The sequence below is a fragment of the Numenius arquata genome, chromosome 10 (genome assembly GCF_964106895.1).
Source record: "Numenius arquata chromosome 10, bNumArq3.hap1.1, whole genome shotgun sequence".
Lineage (NCBI taxonomy): Eukaryota > Metazoa > Chordata > Aves > Charadriiformes > Scolopacidae > Numenius > Numenius arquata.
In genome coordinates this window covers 11873545-11891049 of record NC_133585.1, presented here as the reverse complement: position 1 = coordinate 11891049, position 17505 = coordinate 11873545, and the positions used below count along the sequence as shown (strand labels likewise).

General features: G+C 42.6%; 1 protein-coding gene across 1 annotated transcript in view; it reads right to left on the bottom strand.

Annotated features, from left to right (window-relative positions):
• The window catches only part of CDHR1 (cadherin related family member 1), a 45784-nt gene that overhangs the window by 11675 nt on the left and 16604 nt on the right, over positions 1-17505 (bottom strand). The window contains exons 9-14 of the mRNA XM_074155040.1: positions 15038-15116; positions 12134-12234; positions 10211-10414; positions 7446-7598; positions 2735-2899; positions 520-587 (exon numbers count right to left, since the gene is read on the bottom strand). Of these exons, the coding sequence (XP_074011141.1) occupies positions 520-587; positions 2735-2899; positions 7446-7598; positions 10211-10414; positions 12134-12234; positions 15038-15116 (770 nt within the window). The remainder of the gene's footprint in view (positions 1-519; positions 588-2734; positions 2900-7445; positions 7599-10210; positions 10415-12133; positions 12235-15037; positions 15117-17505) is intronic.

The window sequence follows — 17505 nt, the reverse complement described above, 5'->3', positions numbered from 1 at the left end:
TTAGTTTTAAATACATAAAATGCTTTGAACATCCAATGCAGCTGGCCTCCAAAAGTAAAGTTTATATTCTTGAAAGTCTTGTCATCTTTAATTTATTTTGCCAAGAGTTGAAACTGAACTATTCGTACAGCTGTATGGAAAGGGAAGGGGATTTTTTTTCCCCCAGAATTGACTTTTCCTGACAACTAGACCGAAACCTCCTCTTTCTCTTGCAAGTGTTTTTCAAAGGGTGATTGAACAGACCCTGAGCACTGGTATTTCAGCTGCCTTATGTCTCTTTGGGGGCTTGTGGGTAAAATTCCATGGGTTCATGAAGCAGATGTTTAATGATTACACTAGTTTTTCTGCTGTTGTTTTCACAAAACTCACAAAGAACATGACATAAATGTCCTTGAAAACAAGCAGGTCAAGAATAAGCCTGTTGTGGGGTGTTTTTTTTTTAAATTCTTTTAAAACTCTGCTTAGAGGATATGTAGCTTTCTTTCTTTTTTTCCCCTTTTTTTTTTTTTTTTTACTTACAGATCTGCTCCTGTTCCATAGATAGAGTACTTGACTTCACCCCACAGCCCCGAATCTGGATCTGTAGCCTTAAGAAAAGAAAATAGGAGAGTCATCCTTTACTAAATTGCAAACAGAAATGCTTCCTTCTTCTTTAAACAACAGGCCATGTAAAAACCCAAATGCTTTCCCCTCTTTTTGCCATCACATTTTTAGGGGGAAATCACATAAACAAATATGCACCTAGAAAACTGCAAAATCTAACACAAGGAAATGTCACTGGCTGTCCCAGCAAAGCTCCCAAGATGCCAGGCTGATGCCCAGGCTCTAGCAGGGAGAACACCACTAGATGGCTCCATCTATTGACATTTAACACATCGTTCCTTTAATAGAGATGAAGCTAATCTCAATGACACGAACAAACTGCCTGCTCTCAAGCCTTCCTAATTATCAGTTACATATTAATGTATACTCCCCAGACAAAATTATTTAGTTTATATAGAGTCTTTTTAAGCCTGTTTATTTAATTGATTCAATTTAAAGTAACGCATAACAAATGTTTCAATCTATACACACTATTTCAGCTTTGTTTATACTTTAATCACTCTTGTGCCTGTGTGACTGTTAGCAATGCAGATACTACACCAGATGATATCTTTGTTACAGACTCTTGTTGGTTTCCTTTCATAGCTCAGGATTAGGAAAGCTATTGATTTGGTAACAGCTATTTCCATAAGCTCCTGCTTCTCTGGTAGCTCTGAAGAGCTGTTATATTATACAATTTTATCTGGCCATCAAAATTCATGGTGGCAGTGGATGGTTCATTCGTCTTCCTTTTTAAGTATCTGAAAACTGGAACAATGTCTTTGTTTCCTGCACGGTTAACATAACATACCTGCAGCCCTGCTGGTAGGTGTTTTTTAAGTCTTTGGCATGAGCTTGTCAGCTTCTCTTATCCCATAATTTTGACTGCAGTCCACTTCAGGACTGCCTAACTTTTCCTAAACCATTTGTACGCCTGGGACTTCTGCCAGAATTGCCACCCTGAGTACTTGGAATATCTCAGTTTGCCAAGTATATTTGTGAATCTGGATCAAATACTGAGTTGACAGCACAACACCAAATTTTACATGGACTCTTCAGCTATGCTGTCCGGTATACCTTGGCTCAGAATGGCCAGTTTTGTTGCTTTTGCAAAATTTTTCCAGATTTTTTTTTTGCTGTCCACCTCCTAGAATATTTTATTCCTCTGCTGGAAAGATAGTGATGTTTGGGAGTCTCTGTTTTCTACAGCTTTCCTTTTAGATTCCACCAATAACCTTTTCTGTATTATTTATGTTCCACTTCTTCTTTCATTTTTCCACCCCTAAAATTTTCCCTCAACACTTTATTATTCTGATTATTGAATTTTCTTTCTGACTTGCAGCCAGCCTGTGCTGGAAATCTCTGGCAACCTGCCTCCATCCTCCTTACCCGCGAGGCCTCTGAAGGTGACTTCATCACCCACTGAGCCCTTCGTGGCCAGGAGCTTTCTCAGCTTTGCAACGTGAGATCTGTTTCCAGTCCCAGCAGCTGCATTAAAGAGATACAGCTCACATCAGCAGCTGGAAACGCTATTCCAGCACATAGGACCCATGTAATACCTTGACTTTCTTTCTATGAAAATGTGAGATACCAGAAAATCTATAGGCATATTTTTCCCACTGTGAGAAGATACTTACCTAGGGATTTTTCTTTCCCAGCTCTAAATATTTTAATGTTATATTTTTCCCTTCATTAACTATCTAATTATGCATTTAGCAGCCAGATTCCTCCCAGGAGGAGGAGACTAATACCTACTAAGCAGCCATCTTGTTTTCTTTGTTCTCATACTTAAGCAAGCAAATCCAGTAAATCCAATTCCACTTAGTCATAACTGAATCTTCCTGCTGGACACTGATTTGACTAGGGCTTTCCTAGTGCTCACGGACCATGTGATTTGTCTTAAAAGCAGATGGCCTTTAATTAAAAACCAAACTAAATTTGTTGTTCTGAAAAATGTTTGCCTAAAACTTTTCTTTTTTTTCCCCAGAAGTGGTTTTTTTGTTGATTCTAGAAAGAAACTGTAGTTCAGTCTGGAAGCTGGATGACGAGGAAGATTTGCTACTTGCCTCTGTCCACTGTTTTTAAGGCACTTGAACTGTCTCCACAGACATCCAGAAAAAAAATCATTTCTTAAGAGATTAGTGAAACTTACTGTAACAGCAACTACGTTTGAGCCCCCAGGGGAGTTCTCGGGGATCCTGGCAATGTAGTAGTCAGAGGAGAACTTCGGGACATTGTCATTGGTATCCAGCAAGCGTATCACTACGTCAGCTGTTGAGCTGAATTTCTCTGGTGTGTTCACTTCTATTGCAAGAAGCTAAGAAGAGAAAACCAGGAAATTACCACAAAGCAGCTTCCTCCCACTACCCATGGCACATTGGTGAATGCTCCTGGTTGGACCAGACAGCTCAAAGTCAGGGAGGTGACGAGCAGTGTGCAGCCTAGGATTTTTTGTGCATGCTTGCAATGGGCAATCAAGCTGTGGAAAGAGGACTTCAAACCCCTGCATACATGTTAGACTTCACATGACAGATGTGGCTGGTCATGACTAACCAACACAGCTCAAAAATCCGTAACAGAAGCAAGCAAACACCCATCCCCGGGCAGCTCCTAGAATTTAGGGACCCATAAGCACTGAATAATTTTGAATAATCACATAAATTGAATGATGGTCCTTTGCTGAGGAAGCATAAGTTTTTCATCAGGAAAGAAGTCAGGGAAACATACTGCACCAAACGGGGTGAAGAGATGAGACACCCAGTGCCTGGGGATGTTTGGAAGCAGCAGTACCCCCACCCCAAACGCATGACAGTCAGGGATCAGGCATGAACAGCAGAATCCCATTTCACTAAGTTTGTGAGAACTCCTACCACCAGGCTTCTTGGGACTCTACCCTCGCTGCCTCATGCTAATTAGGGTTTTATCAGATACCCACTGCGACTTTTGAATTACCTCATCGTCTCTGAGGAGGAACAGAGAGCTCTGGCAAAACACATTCTCATAACTCTGCTCACCTGAAAGGGCAGGCAAACACCTACAGCAACACCAGGGCCAGGGACAAGCCAGCGCCATGGATGTTCTGCCTGGCTGTCATCAGAGCTTCACACTAGTACGTGCCTATCTCATCCCTCAGCTAAGGGATGGCACTGCTGGGTTAGCAAGTTGGTTTTTCACATTGCCCCTTAATGCACAGCTAATTGATGCAGGGAAGAGCAGCCACCACAGAGAAGGAAGAGGATAACCCAGGCATCTGGTGTGTGGCAGTTCTCAGTAGGCAGCAGGGAGCTCTCAGAACCCTGCTTGGGAACAGACCTGAGCAAGTATTTGATAAGTCACATCCAAAGTCTCAGACAAGCACGCTTCCACAGGACTTCAGCTAATTTGCACTGTGTGTTTTCTCTCTTATTCTTAGTCTAACACAAAATAGCAGCAGTGTTTCCACTGTGTCTCTGTTTGCTCCTCAGTAGATTAGGGGAACATCAATATGAAGCCTGAGCTGGTAGAGCAGCAAGACTATCGCTCAGGCAGGCTGCGACTGAGCAAGAAAGAGCAGTTTCAGCAACAGGTACTGAGAGACACTGAGCCCTTCACAGCCTCCAGCCCGGAGGTCTGGTCCCTGATGATAGCTGCATCACACCGAATCAGCACTAGGACATCGGTCTTGGCCTCAGTAAGGGCTGAACCCAAATGACCAACACATATGGTCAACCATTTGGTGTTCAAGTTTGGGCAGAGACCTAATTAACACAGAAGCAGGAGGGCTCAAGATAGCACTAATAGACTAGTAAACAGGACATTTAACTGAGATATGAGAAACTCAGCTGAAAAATCTAGCTGTGTGGGCTTTAACTCCCAGTAGACATATGTCCCATGAGCTCCCTCAAGCAGGATGAAGCTTTGAGTTTCAGAAGGTGGAGCAGGACTGCCACAGCGTCTCCTGCTCCGTCGGCGCAGTGCCTGGCTGAGAGGAGGGCTGTGGGAGCTCATCCTTTCTCTGCCACTTGCACTCTCTCCCACCATGTCCCAGCTCCCTGTGGGGCAGGCGGTGCGTGATGCACACCAGCAGTGGCACCGCTGACCGGCTGCGGGGCACACGCTGCATTCACGTCCCCACAACCTTCGGGGAGGTTTGTATCACCAAGAGGTGACAGGGTCTGGGGAAGGCAGGGAGCAGTTTAAGTAGGCAGGGGAAAGGCTATCTCAGTGTCATCCCCTGGAGCTGTTCCTACTGTGTGAACATTTATAATGGTTGAAAATAAACAGTGAAAGGGATCTTGAAGAAATTAATCTCAAAGGATTGCTTGTAATTACTGTAGGACACGTCTGCTCTAAAAGGGGAGTTTGGTCACTGCGTGTCTGTGCTAACTTTGTGTTTGGGAGTCTCGGATGGTGTTACAGCAAAAGAAATTTTTGAAGGGGCAGTCATAGAAACGTCAGCAAAAACCTGCTTATGAGCAATCTCAGCTCCTAAAACAGCACAGAGATAAAATCTTATTGCTTATTGTGCATGTGGAGCTGTAACTATGTTATAACATCTGCAGTGAAATAATCTTTGCTGCTGAAATCAGCCCATCTTAGAACACCCCATGAGGGCTTTGTATTTTTATTTTTTTCTACGTTCATTTTTCCCCCCCTCTCCTTTTAGCAGCCATAGTCCAGCTATGTCAACATGCTGACAACATCTTCCTTCAGGAAGGGATTTTGTCAGCTTACCTGACTGCAATGCCTTATGCAGAGATGTATTGTTTGTTTTATGCAGAGAGAAAAAAACTACCATAAAACTATTACTTCACAGGACCACGTATCAACAATTAATACAAGTGCCAGAAAAGCAAACTGAGATATAATCTTAAAAATGGCAGGTAAATTTTTAAAATAGAGTTTGATTTTGGCAGCTGAAGATAATTGCAGCCTCATCTGGTCCTGTTCCATGGGAGATGTGAGTGTCTGCAGAATGCAAGGGGCAGGTACAGGCTCCTGTCCAGGCGGGATGTACCCTGAGCTGAAGGCAGGAGGTTTGGCCCCCAGAGCATGTCAGCCCATGACAAAGTAGGACAGCAACATCTGGCCCCTGTGGCAGAGGGACTTGAGAGCTAAGAGGCCAGGCTGTAGAGGTACGAATTGCCACAGCTGCCATACCTTGGGAAACCCACTCAGGCTCTTGGACAGCTGAAAATGAAGGAGGTCCTGACTACCAACTGCATTTAAGAGCCAGCCCTAAATGGAAGACAGATTTTCTCTAGTAGCCTTTGCTTCAGTTAGTTTTTCAGTGAACCTCCCAGTCAAATTAGCTTTAATTCCTCTCTGGCATTTTACTGCTCAATAACAAATGAGAGGAGAGAGATCACTGCTTGCAGGAAAAAAAAAAAACCCAAAATAGCTTTTCAAAGCTGCTGTGGGATACATGTTAAATAGAAATAAGAATATATTTCATCCAAAATTCTAACTAGAATGACTACATTGGCAACTGAAACTGGGTAGGAAGCAATTTGAACTTTTCAGGGAAATGGAGACAGCAATGAGGTCTTTATAAAGTATTTGCTGCCATATACTTCTACAATATCATCCAGCTTCACCTTCTTCATTTGGAATCTAGACAAAGGCTCTGCATTTTCAGCAAGGCCTTACAGTCTTTCTCCAGTAGAAATAATTTCATCCTCCAAAAAAAAGTAACTGCTTAAGCTAAAAAAATATATATCCTTTTTCCTGGTAATTAATTCTTTCAGTGTTCACGGCAATCACATTAACTACTTTGATTTCTATTAGTATTCATGAGGAGGCCATGTGTAACTTCTTTACTGGTCTTTTGGTAGTTTAACCTGAATAAATGTGTGCTTATTATAATTAGTTTCGGTAGCACTTTATAGTGCTTTCAGAATCTTCCATTTTAATACAGTAATGATGCCTCCATATTTTTGCAGCATCTATAGCCTATGAAGCTCAAAATGATTAAGGAACATTACAAGAGGAGACATGAACCGTACTGCAGTGAAATGACTTGCTAAGGACACAAAGCAAACCACGTAGCAAGGGTAAGAACAAAATCCAGGAAGCTGCCTTCTGGTCTGTGCTAAAAATGCCACTTTCTGTACAAAATCAAAACTAGTACATGCTAATACGCAGCTAGTTCTGGCAATTATTTTTTTTTTTTAAATTCTACAGGAATTGTCTACGTCATTCTTTGCAGTCAGAACTGAATCAACTATACTCATGTTCAGGGGCAGCTGACACAAAACCAGACTACTTCATTGTCTTGTTGATGAGCCAATGAATCCATCAGGGAAAGCGATAATGCCAGTGTCCAGCTTTTGGATGAAAGCTGGTTCTTGTATGGCTGGCTTGGAGCATGGGTGAGAGAACCTCAGATCAGTCTGCAAAAGGCCATATAGATAAATACACTCTGACAAAGTCAGTGAGAAATTTTGGGAAATTATCTTCCAGTCAGCGGGGGTCTTCAGCCTGCCAACACTCAAAAGCATGATCACGAACCAAATTACTTAGGATTAAGCAGGTAAAGTTCTGGCTCCAGAGAAATTAGGATCTCATCCTGTGAATTTATTGTTGTAAGAGCAGAAATACCCTTAGGGTTCAGTCTAGAATGACTCAGTGCCACCAACATATGCAGTTTCAACAGAGAGATAATACCCAACATTTTGCACTGACTGGACTAAATTAGTCCGCAGATGCGTGCATTAAACCTTGGAACTTGATGAGCCAGGGGCAGAAATGAGTTTCCCTTACATGGACTATAATGTCACTGACAGTGCATCAGACAGCTCCAGGTGGATTAAGAAGCTAAATCCCATCAGATATGTAAGCCATCATACACATCATATACACAGGCAGAGAGGACCCAGAATTACCTTGAAGGTTAACACCTTGAATTTTTCATAATCAATAGCAGCAGAATTTTCCACTATTATTGTAACCTGAGCCTCATTCAGGACAGTTTGGGGAACCACTCGGAAGATGCCACCAGGTCCAACAAGACGGAGGTTGAACTTAGCATTGGCTCCCTGCAAATAAAAGCAGATACGGCATTGTTTTCAGTGAACGATGCATTTCTTATGGCCTAGATTGGCTCGGTTTCTTCATAATGTATAAAATTAGAATGAGTCTTACTGATTAGAGTCCTCTACTCTCTATCCCCTGGGCAAGAGACTGCTAAGAAGCTTACTTACATAATCCTTCCAGTGCTGGTCACAAGACGGACACAGCTTTTCTTAAAATAGATTGACAAGCTTGGTTGTTCTTTCAGTCATAATGGAAAAACCCCGCACCAGGACTGGCTAAGAGAGGGACTCTTGTGGCAAGCAGCCTTGGGCTTCGCACCACATGGTGTGAGCTAGTGCGGGTGACAGATGACACCACGTGCACATTGGCAGGCAAGTCCTGCCTCCTCCTGGTTCCTGCCAAGGAAATACAACTGAACTGCCCGAGCCAGGACAATGGACCCCTCAAAAACCCAGCCTGTGCCCTAAGAGCACACAGCCTGGGGTGGTGATGCAGAGCCACAAAGTTATGCAGTTTACAAACAGAGGCAGTACTCCACAGTTTGCACTGACTGGGTTAAGCTAGCCCAGAGTTACAGCCACTGAACCTTCTGGAAGATCATGCACTTGGGAGGACAGAGGAGCTTGCCTTGTGCAGGATGAATATATGACACACATTTGACAGCTCCAGATGAAGAGAGAAGTCAAATCCCATAATACAGATAAAACTTATAGCCAGAGAGGACATGGGAAGCAGCAATATCTAGGGTGTGAGTTGGGAAGAGTGAGCCAGACGGACAGACCAGTTCTTTTAAACCAAACTGGAGCATGGAAGAGGAAAGATGAAATGGGGATTCTCATCTTTCTGCCTTACTGGGGAGGCGTGAAAATGAGCTGAGCCCATTAACCAACTCTGAGTTTCTCAAACAATGTCACAGTTGCACTGTAACACCCAGCCACATTGAGTGCCTGGCTGGTGCCATGTTCTCCCCCTAGCAAGAATCTTGAGATGAAGAATTTCTAATAATAACTTTCATACAGGATAACTCTGCTTTCAGTAGTATCCCTGGAGGACTTGTTATGAGCAGTTCTTGCTGCAACTCTAGCTCATGTCAAAAAGAAAAGTATTCAGCGGGAGTCCCCCAAGGGAACCAGAATGATCTTGGATCCAAACTCAGTGGTCTGTGTTGTTTGGTCATACAAACCCTCACAGCTACACAGATGACAACAGGCTCTTTTTTGCTGGGTAGTAAAGCCAAACACACAAAACCAGAGCTGCTGGACAACGGAATATAGTGCTGATGGGGAAAGTTGACTGGCTGACCGTCCAAAGTCCACTGCACTTGGGATGGTACATGACTAGAGGGGCAGTGACAGAGAATTAACTCCCTCCAACAGCTGAGTGATTTCTGATAGTGACGCCCACCAAGCCCAGATCTGCTTGGAGCAGAAGGGAAGGGAAAACATTGCATTCTATGCCTTAAAAGAAAAACAACTCAACCCTTCTAGAGTGATGTCTTACACTGTACTAGGAAGCTTCTCGAGAAATCTATACAGTGTATTTAGCAATGTTTTCTGCTTATTTTATAGCCTAACTTGCAGCTTGAATATTTTGTCAGCCTACATATGATACGTATATATTTTGTCTCAAATAGAAGAGATGGGTTTTGCTTCTTTCCTTCTGCAGCAACATCCCCTGTGACAACAGCAGGATAGACTTTGAAAGCAGTCATTTATCTGCTTGCTGCAGAGCAGCAGGAGGGAGGGGGAAGAAGCAAGTGGGTTTGACAGAGGACAATACCATCAAACCAGAACAATACTGAGCACAGTTATATAAGTGCACTCTTTCCAATAGTAATACAGTTCTCAGATGCATTAAGCTTTTCTCTTGTCACCACCTAACCTCAGGCTAACTCAGATGGATGCCATTCATACAGTACTTAGCTTAGGGATCCCTATAGCAACCATCACCATAGTATCTACGGGCATCACAGGTCAGTCAGATAGCAGGCTGAGATGGATGGAACCTTCTTTCCTTTTCCTTTATCTACTTAGAGTTAATTTGGCTCTGGCATAATTTTTAAGATTACCTAAAAATATCATTCCAGTGGGAACAATTTATCAAAGCATGCACTGCAGACTCGGGCTGTAACATAAGGGCCAGAAGGATAATATATTGTAATAAAACCAATATAAGTTATGGACTGTATTGTTTCCAGAAGGGGCAGAGAAGATACAGACATCAATTGCACTTGAAGTTACAAAAGTGATTAGAAACTCTAAGTAAGTCTCCAAAGGGAGCACATTCTTGGGCATTACACTGACAACAACTGTATGCAACCAGTAGTTAGGGGAAGTTCACAAAGACTGTTCAACTTCACTTGCCACAAGAACTGGGCTGCAGCTTTAGGACCACCATTCTCATCAACATAACAGCATATGACAGAATAAATATATCTTTAAGTCCAAACTCTCTGTGTTAATGGACCCTACAACTACTTTGCCTGCCCTAGGCTTTTGGGGAATGCAGGTGAAATAACTGAGTTCCTAAAATGACATTTCCCATCTGACAACTTTTTCTAGTCATTAGGAAAATAGGGCAGGAAAACTTAAAAGTTCACATAGTTTTGATTTACCTGATCTGAATCATTGACTGTAATCTTCAATCCCCTCAAGATTTCACCCTCTGGGGGATGCTCGTACATGGTCAGTTCAAATCTGTTCTGGGGACCATTTTCTCCGTAGAATGTTGGTGGATGGTTGTTGAGGTCGACCACCCGTATAGTCACCACAGCAAAAGCGTACACTGAGACGTCACCTTCCTGACTGACTTCTGATGCCTGCAGCAGGCAGGAAAGAGACAAGAATGATGAGGATATACTCCCTTTACACAGTTCCATGTTCAGGTTTTGTTCTGCATGTACAAATCACCCTAACACACTAACTTATACAAAGATTCACAGCCTTATATTTCTCTAGAAATCTCAGTCCATTTCACACTGAAGTTTATGATAATTAAAAGATTATGGTAATAAACCAGTCCCAATAAAGCCCCAGTGAAAAAATTCTCCTCCTCATTTTGTGAGCTTAGTAATTCACCCTAGGTGAAAACAGTTCTCTAAAGACAGAAAATCTAATAGAGGCAAGATAATTGCTTGCCCAAAGTGTTGACAGAATAGAAAAGGAAGACAATCTTTAAATTTCCTGTGGTACGACGGGTAGCTGATTTTCACATTGCTGCAAGGACTGCAGCCTTGAAGACTGCGAGAAAAACTGTACTTGCAGTATTTAGGCAAATATTTGAAAAAGAAACACTGCTTTTTTTTTTTTAGATTTATTTTCTGATTTACAATTCTGCTTTGCTGTCTAGATGAGCTTAATTTAAACGGGATATAGTACGGACAGACAAGCAAACCTAGCTGGCATTTTTCTGAATGGAAAGATCAAATCTGTCTGGGTTTCAACAATTCCAACATGCAGCCTCATTCACTGGATCGAACCTAAGACATTTCTTCTGTCAGGACAGAAACTCCAACTGGTGTTTTTGTAACAAAACAGCTACCTCTAACATGCTTTTAGCTCAAAGGCCTCAAAACCAAAGGCACTAGACTGCTAAATTTCTCCAAAGATGCTAGTCTGGTAACTGATGGGCCTGTCACTACCTACGCTGGGCAAATACAAAAAGCTGCTCTTGGTTCCTCAGGCAGATTTTGTAGCCTGCATGAGCTCCGGGTCGCCACAGATATAATTAGGGGATCAGAAAAGCTTGCAAGGGCTTAACTAATCCTTTATCTGGGAAGTGCTAGCAGACTGCAGTAAACCAGAGAGATTAGGGAAAGAAATGGTACCTGAGTTTAACTAGGACAGTGGGAACTCTGTGATCTCCCAGACTGAGCAAGCTGTTTGAGCCCACTAACAAGAAAGTGCCCTTGGGGATGCTGCACTGGTTCTGGCACTGCACAAGGTCTCAAAGATGCCTTTGGACAATATTGTCCTTACCATGACAAACTCTCATGGTTGTAATATGCATTTACTGAAGAAAACCGATACAGTCTTCACAATTTAACTCTACATTCTTAAACCCTTGGTCTTTAGAAACTGCTTATAATAACACAGCCTGTCACAGTGATACTAGGTCATCAAGGTGTTAGCACATGGCTGATCAATGCTTCGGGAATGGATACTGATATGACATGGCATGATCTACCTCAGTCCTACTACTAATCATAGATTTGACAGTTGCCTATCTCATCACGTCGAGGTTACAAGCTATTAACTCCCAGTTTAGCAATAAAATCTGAAAACACAGAGAACAGTTACCTACATACTGTAAAGGATGTTGATTCTCTAGACGCAGAGATGAAATTAGGGCAAGATGACTTCATTTGGAGCAAGTAATTTGAAACACTAAATATCCCAAGGAACAAAAGCAGTTTGTTCTGTTCTATAGATAGTTCTGGCACTCTGCTCAAAGTCAGCTATAAATTGAGGTATTTCAGACAATCATGCCTGCTCATGGTATTCAAGACCAAAAGTCTTCAGGTGGTCACAGAACATACCTGAACTTTTAGTTCATACACTTCTTTCTTGAGCTGATTTGGGCTTTTTATAACAGAAATGGCTCCGGTTGTGTTGCTGATTTCGAATGAACCTTCACTTCCTGCAATGAAACCGAGATGCTCCAGTTATATGCCACACTTCCTTTATCTGAACAAGCATGAGTAATCAACCATACACTTCATTAAGCATATCTTTGTCCATACGTGTATCCATATCTATTAGTAGATCCGAAGCTGCTTTTCAAAAATGAAGCATTTCTATGCCTGGTCACAGTGAGATGAGAACACAGATGAGGGTCAAAAAGGATCTCCTCCCCTAGGAATGGCTCAGTAGAGCTCAGTCCCTATGGGCAGTTGCCCTCACTTTCCTCTTCCCACCCTGGTTAGGTTCCCTTCAAGTCTCAGCAACCAGGCATGCAAATTTGGTATTCATTTCTATTATGCTGTCTTCTTTATATGCTGGTTTAGACAAAAATAGACATTCCTCATTTTAATTAGCAAATGCATAATTAAGTCTCCGAGAAACAAGAACATTTCTCTCACTAATATCAGCTAAGGTGAGAAGTCTGACAATCTATCTAAAAAAACCATAGTCACTCTTTCTGCAGACAGCATCTCTGGAGAGGCATCTTCTGGCCTTAGACATTCAGTTGGTAAAAACCTCTCAGCCTCTTGCAAGGCTGCCCTGAATGAAAAGGGATTTTGGAGGATCTGGGCTAAACCCCACGCTGTCGGCATTGAGGCAGTCTGACACAGGCAGGACAGGGCTGCGGCTGACTTTGCTGCCGCCAACCTCACTTCCATTGATCTCAACAGAAGATCGGTTACAGGGCTGCAGTCCCTTGACAGCGGGCGAATTTGTGCTGAAACAAATGCCAGCTTGCAGAGAGGCAGTGGTGTGGTGTCTCGTCATGATGTCTGCACCCATCTTGCTGAGGGAGGGGACCAGCCGGCAGCTCAGGGGTCCCTGTCCTGCTCTGCTGAGGGGCTATGGGCACCCCTGTATGCTACCTCATGTACAATATTGGCCACAACCTACGTGTCATGGTAGAGCCTACCATTGAAAAGAAAAGAGGAAAACCCTTACAATGAAGGAGATCAAGCCTTCAGTAATAAAGGAGGATGACCTGAAAACCCAGTCATTTTTCCTTTTCTCTCACTCAATTCCAATGCTGAGTTTTAAACCATCCGATAGTATCCCGTTTTGCTAATACCTGCAATAACTGCAACTTCATTAAAGTACACAAGACACAACATTGAACAGATATCGACTCATACAATGGTCAATTATTAAGATACATTGGCCTGGAAAGTACATCCTGACTGAGAAGAAGCTTAAGTCAATAGTGGTTTCAAGCCACCATACTTCATGTTATTGTCTAGTTATCACAGGGAAATTGGTAACTCAGAGTGTGTAGCATTACGTGTGTTCCTTTGCACAGCAGGAGGACTGGAGTATTTTCTAAAATTATCCCACACTCCCTGGATAAAGAATATACGATTCTCTTATAAAGAATAAATGATTTCCTATTTGCTCTTAGCATTTTCTTGCCCTTTGACAACCCAGCCTGCAGGTATTGGGATAATGGCTTGTCACAGGTAATGCCAGGGTCTGAGGTGCAGGGGCAGAAATCCGTTGTCATCTTTTGTTCTCCATCTATTTCTTCAACTTTCTATGCACTGAAAGCATATCCCCTTCCCCCTTTTTGCTAGCATTTCAAGCTAGCAAAACCTGGTGTTCATGTGCATGAGGAAAGCCTGCTCTCCATTAAGTCATATTTTGTGCTATTTAGCTGTCATCCCCTTTCATCTTCATTTTCCACTCTTTCCTAATCACTTACCTTTTTTACCCCATAGCACCTTTTTGCTCCTCCTCTATTTTCTTTGGAAATCTAATATCTTTCCCCATTAATCCTATTTCCCTTTGACATTTTCCTTGGTTCATCTGCCTTTGATTATTCTCCTTACTCGATTTCTCCCTTGTCTAGTATATTTTCATACCACTTATTTGTTTTTACTCCTCATTCTCCACCTTTCTTTTTACTTTTCCCATTTTCCATTTTTTCTCACATCAAGACAAAACCTCAATTTCAACCTTCTCTGTCTTCTCTAGACCTTGCATTTAGATCACGTAATACAATGAAGAACTTACTGCATAGCTCTGTAACTACACCTCATGAAATTTTGAGATCTCTCACACCTGGGATCTGAGGTGCCCAGATGCCATGGAAGTCTTGTTTTGGAGGAAGAGAGAACCAAACAAAACTAAAGTTGTAGCTTGGAGTTTAGTTGAGCTAAGTTGTTGACTTCACCATCTAATGAATCATCAATTCAGCTAAGTCTCACATTTATGCTATTAAAAGACGTGCGACAGACACTCAGAATAGCTGATGAAAATCATTAATCTTCTGATAACATCTACTTTCTTCCAGTGCAGTGTACAGCCAGTATCTCTTCACTGGTAAATATAATTTCTTCCAAGAAACCAGAGGATTGACTGTTTAGCCACTTTAATCATAATATTAAGAAAATTATCCATCTAAATACCACGTCTGGGTCTCCCAATACATTCTCCCTCCTCCCAGACTAAATGATAGAGATACTCCATAGCAGTGAATGCATCTCCCTTTGCACTTTCTGAAATGACAAGCAGGCTACTGATGCCTAACAGATCAGCAACATTAACAACTCCAAGCGTAGTTCTGTGAAGCAGATACTAAAACTCAGTGAATCGTATCTTGGCTGTTCTCTGGTAGACAGGGCCCTGGAGTTGTTTGAGGTACCTGACGTTATTTCATGAGAGTTTGTCTCAGCTTTATTAAACCTCAGCATATCCCATTCTAATTTAATGTCAGATCTAGTTTTGAATGCCCTTCAGATTTCATACAAAACAAGTATACTCACCATTCACGATGCAATAATGAATACTGTTAGGCTTTCCTCTGTCTCCATCAAGAGCAACAACAGTAAGGACCTCAGAGCCCTGGGGAGAAATGGGAAATCGCAGTCTGTGTGCTGAGATCAAAGAACAGTGAAATTGCAATTGCGTATTAATAAACTGAACTTCCATAAGTCTTTCTGCAGTGAGGTGTGGGAGAGCACAGTGGCTACTTTTGCTTGGTCTGTATGGGGAACACAGCAAGGGCCATTGGCTCCCAGCCAGAAAAAAATCAGTGCTTGGCTTTGCAGAGCAGGAGCTCAATGCTGTGTTGTTCCTATATCGATAGTTTCAGTTGTTCCCAGTGATGTCGCAGTCCATCCACTGTACTTCCATAAGAAGTTGGGACCCCCCTCGCTGCTGCTCACTCCCTTTGGACCCGCTGCGTGACCTGCCATCACTAGCCTGTGGCCAGTGCCACTGCCTGTACTGATGGCAGAGCAGCCGGATTTGGTGCATGGGCCTCAGCTGCCCCAAGAGTCCCAGCCGTGGCCAGGGACACCTGCCTCGAGCCACAGACTTGGACAGAGGATTTGGAGTAACTGATATGAGACCTGAGGTTTAGTTTGGGTGACTACGAAGATGCCCTCTGTGTAGGCTCCCGGCGTCGCTGCATGCCCCATGGCCACACAGTGTGCTGAGAGACAGGCAGCTGCTGAGGAGTCTGACCTCATTAAGGTCAGCCAGGGAGCAAAAGCAAACAGTGGATCACAAAGCAAGTTGGCCCACAGAACGTTTAGGGCATAAAATTATTATGAAAATTATTGTGATTTAACTGTCCTTAAACCTTCACTGTTTTTCTTTCTGTGCAAGTAATGTGGCCATTGGCCAACGTACAGAACTTGTGTACTGGACACCATTTGCTCGTGTGACTACTCCTGTCAACACAGAGGGACAATGACTGTCAGCATTAAAATGCTCACCCAAGTGGCAACGAGCTGTGCAATTTAGGCCTCTGAACTAAAGTATTAATGTTTGGGGCTGCAAAACAGGAAACATTGAAGTAACTGTCAGTTAATCATAAATGGCAACAAGGAACATTTTCATGACAACCCCTGAATGAAATTTTCAAGCAAGAGCAAGGTTCTCTTACAGCAACTGGAAATACAGAACTGTATTTATTATCATTTATGCTGGAAGCTGCAATAAAATCTGCCTACTGGGCAAAATGCAGTGCAGTCCCTTTGAAGGTGACAGAGTATTCGTAAAGCCTGACAACTCCACCAAGGAGAAAAGAAGCAAGTTCAAAAAATTAACACCAAATTTGTAAACAACAATAAAATCAGCTATTGCGTCTCTCTCTGTGGAGTTCATTCTAACACTAAAACCCACACCGGGAAGGACCAATTCTTGCTTCCATCATTATAATATCATAATGGTGTAAGTTATGAGCTCAGGCTGGATGTAATTAACATTTATTGGCTCCCATTTCCATGGTAAACACTAACTCCTGTGTGCACCTGATAGTTATTTCAAGATCTATGTACAACTATGCAGAATAAATCCATACATGTAATATCACTCACTCCAAACATCTGCGAAGTACACAAGCATTATTTTTCTGCCTGCTGAAATGTAACAGCCTATGCACCGAACTGCAATACGCAGTCATGCAGGGGCTGCAGTGTACATTGGAGTTCTGGACTGAAAGTAGAGACACAACCTTTCCTGAAACTCAAGGGAAAATCAAGTGAACAGTGTGCAATCACACTGCCAAAGAGTCTAATGTTGGGTAACTTTATGAGTAGATACCATTTCTCGTCCTATGTATGAAGAAAATTTAAATTATATCTTATGTATCAGGGTGAAAGCTGATCCATACACGCTATCGTGCCGCTGCTTACATATAGAGAAAATTCATTAGTCTGTAGCTTCAAGTGGCTGAAAGCATCATGATGGATATAATAAACTGATTTGCTAAGCTGCATACTTCCTTTTAAGCAAATCTGCTATGAGGCATTTCTGGGGTGATGACACAGCCAGGAGCTCAGTGTACTCTTTGGATTCTGTGTCCATGATAGATATGAAGTGGTACCTTCAGCAGCAGACACATGCTGACAAATGCAGTGTCCCCATTTGTAAGTGGTTCTCCTAAGTGTGTCCCTGCTTGCTTGATAACCTGGTGGGTTTTAGGCCTGGGAGGACTTCCTGGCTCATTTTGCCTATCTAGCCATCGCTGAGCAGAAACTATCCTGCGTTTTGGGAGTGTCAGGATTGCTTCTCCCCAGGTGACATCCATGGGACAGCACAGAGTCTAGAGCATTTGGGCATAAATTCTCCCCAGACCTTGCACAATCAGCTGAGGTAAAAGCTAAATTTAGCTAAATACCAGCTAAAAGATAAAAGCACTGGGAGACCACACAGCACACAAACACGCAAAGGCTTCTAAGCACTACATGTTCAGGTGAGGTAACTGGCAACCTGCTTAAGCCTT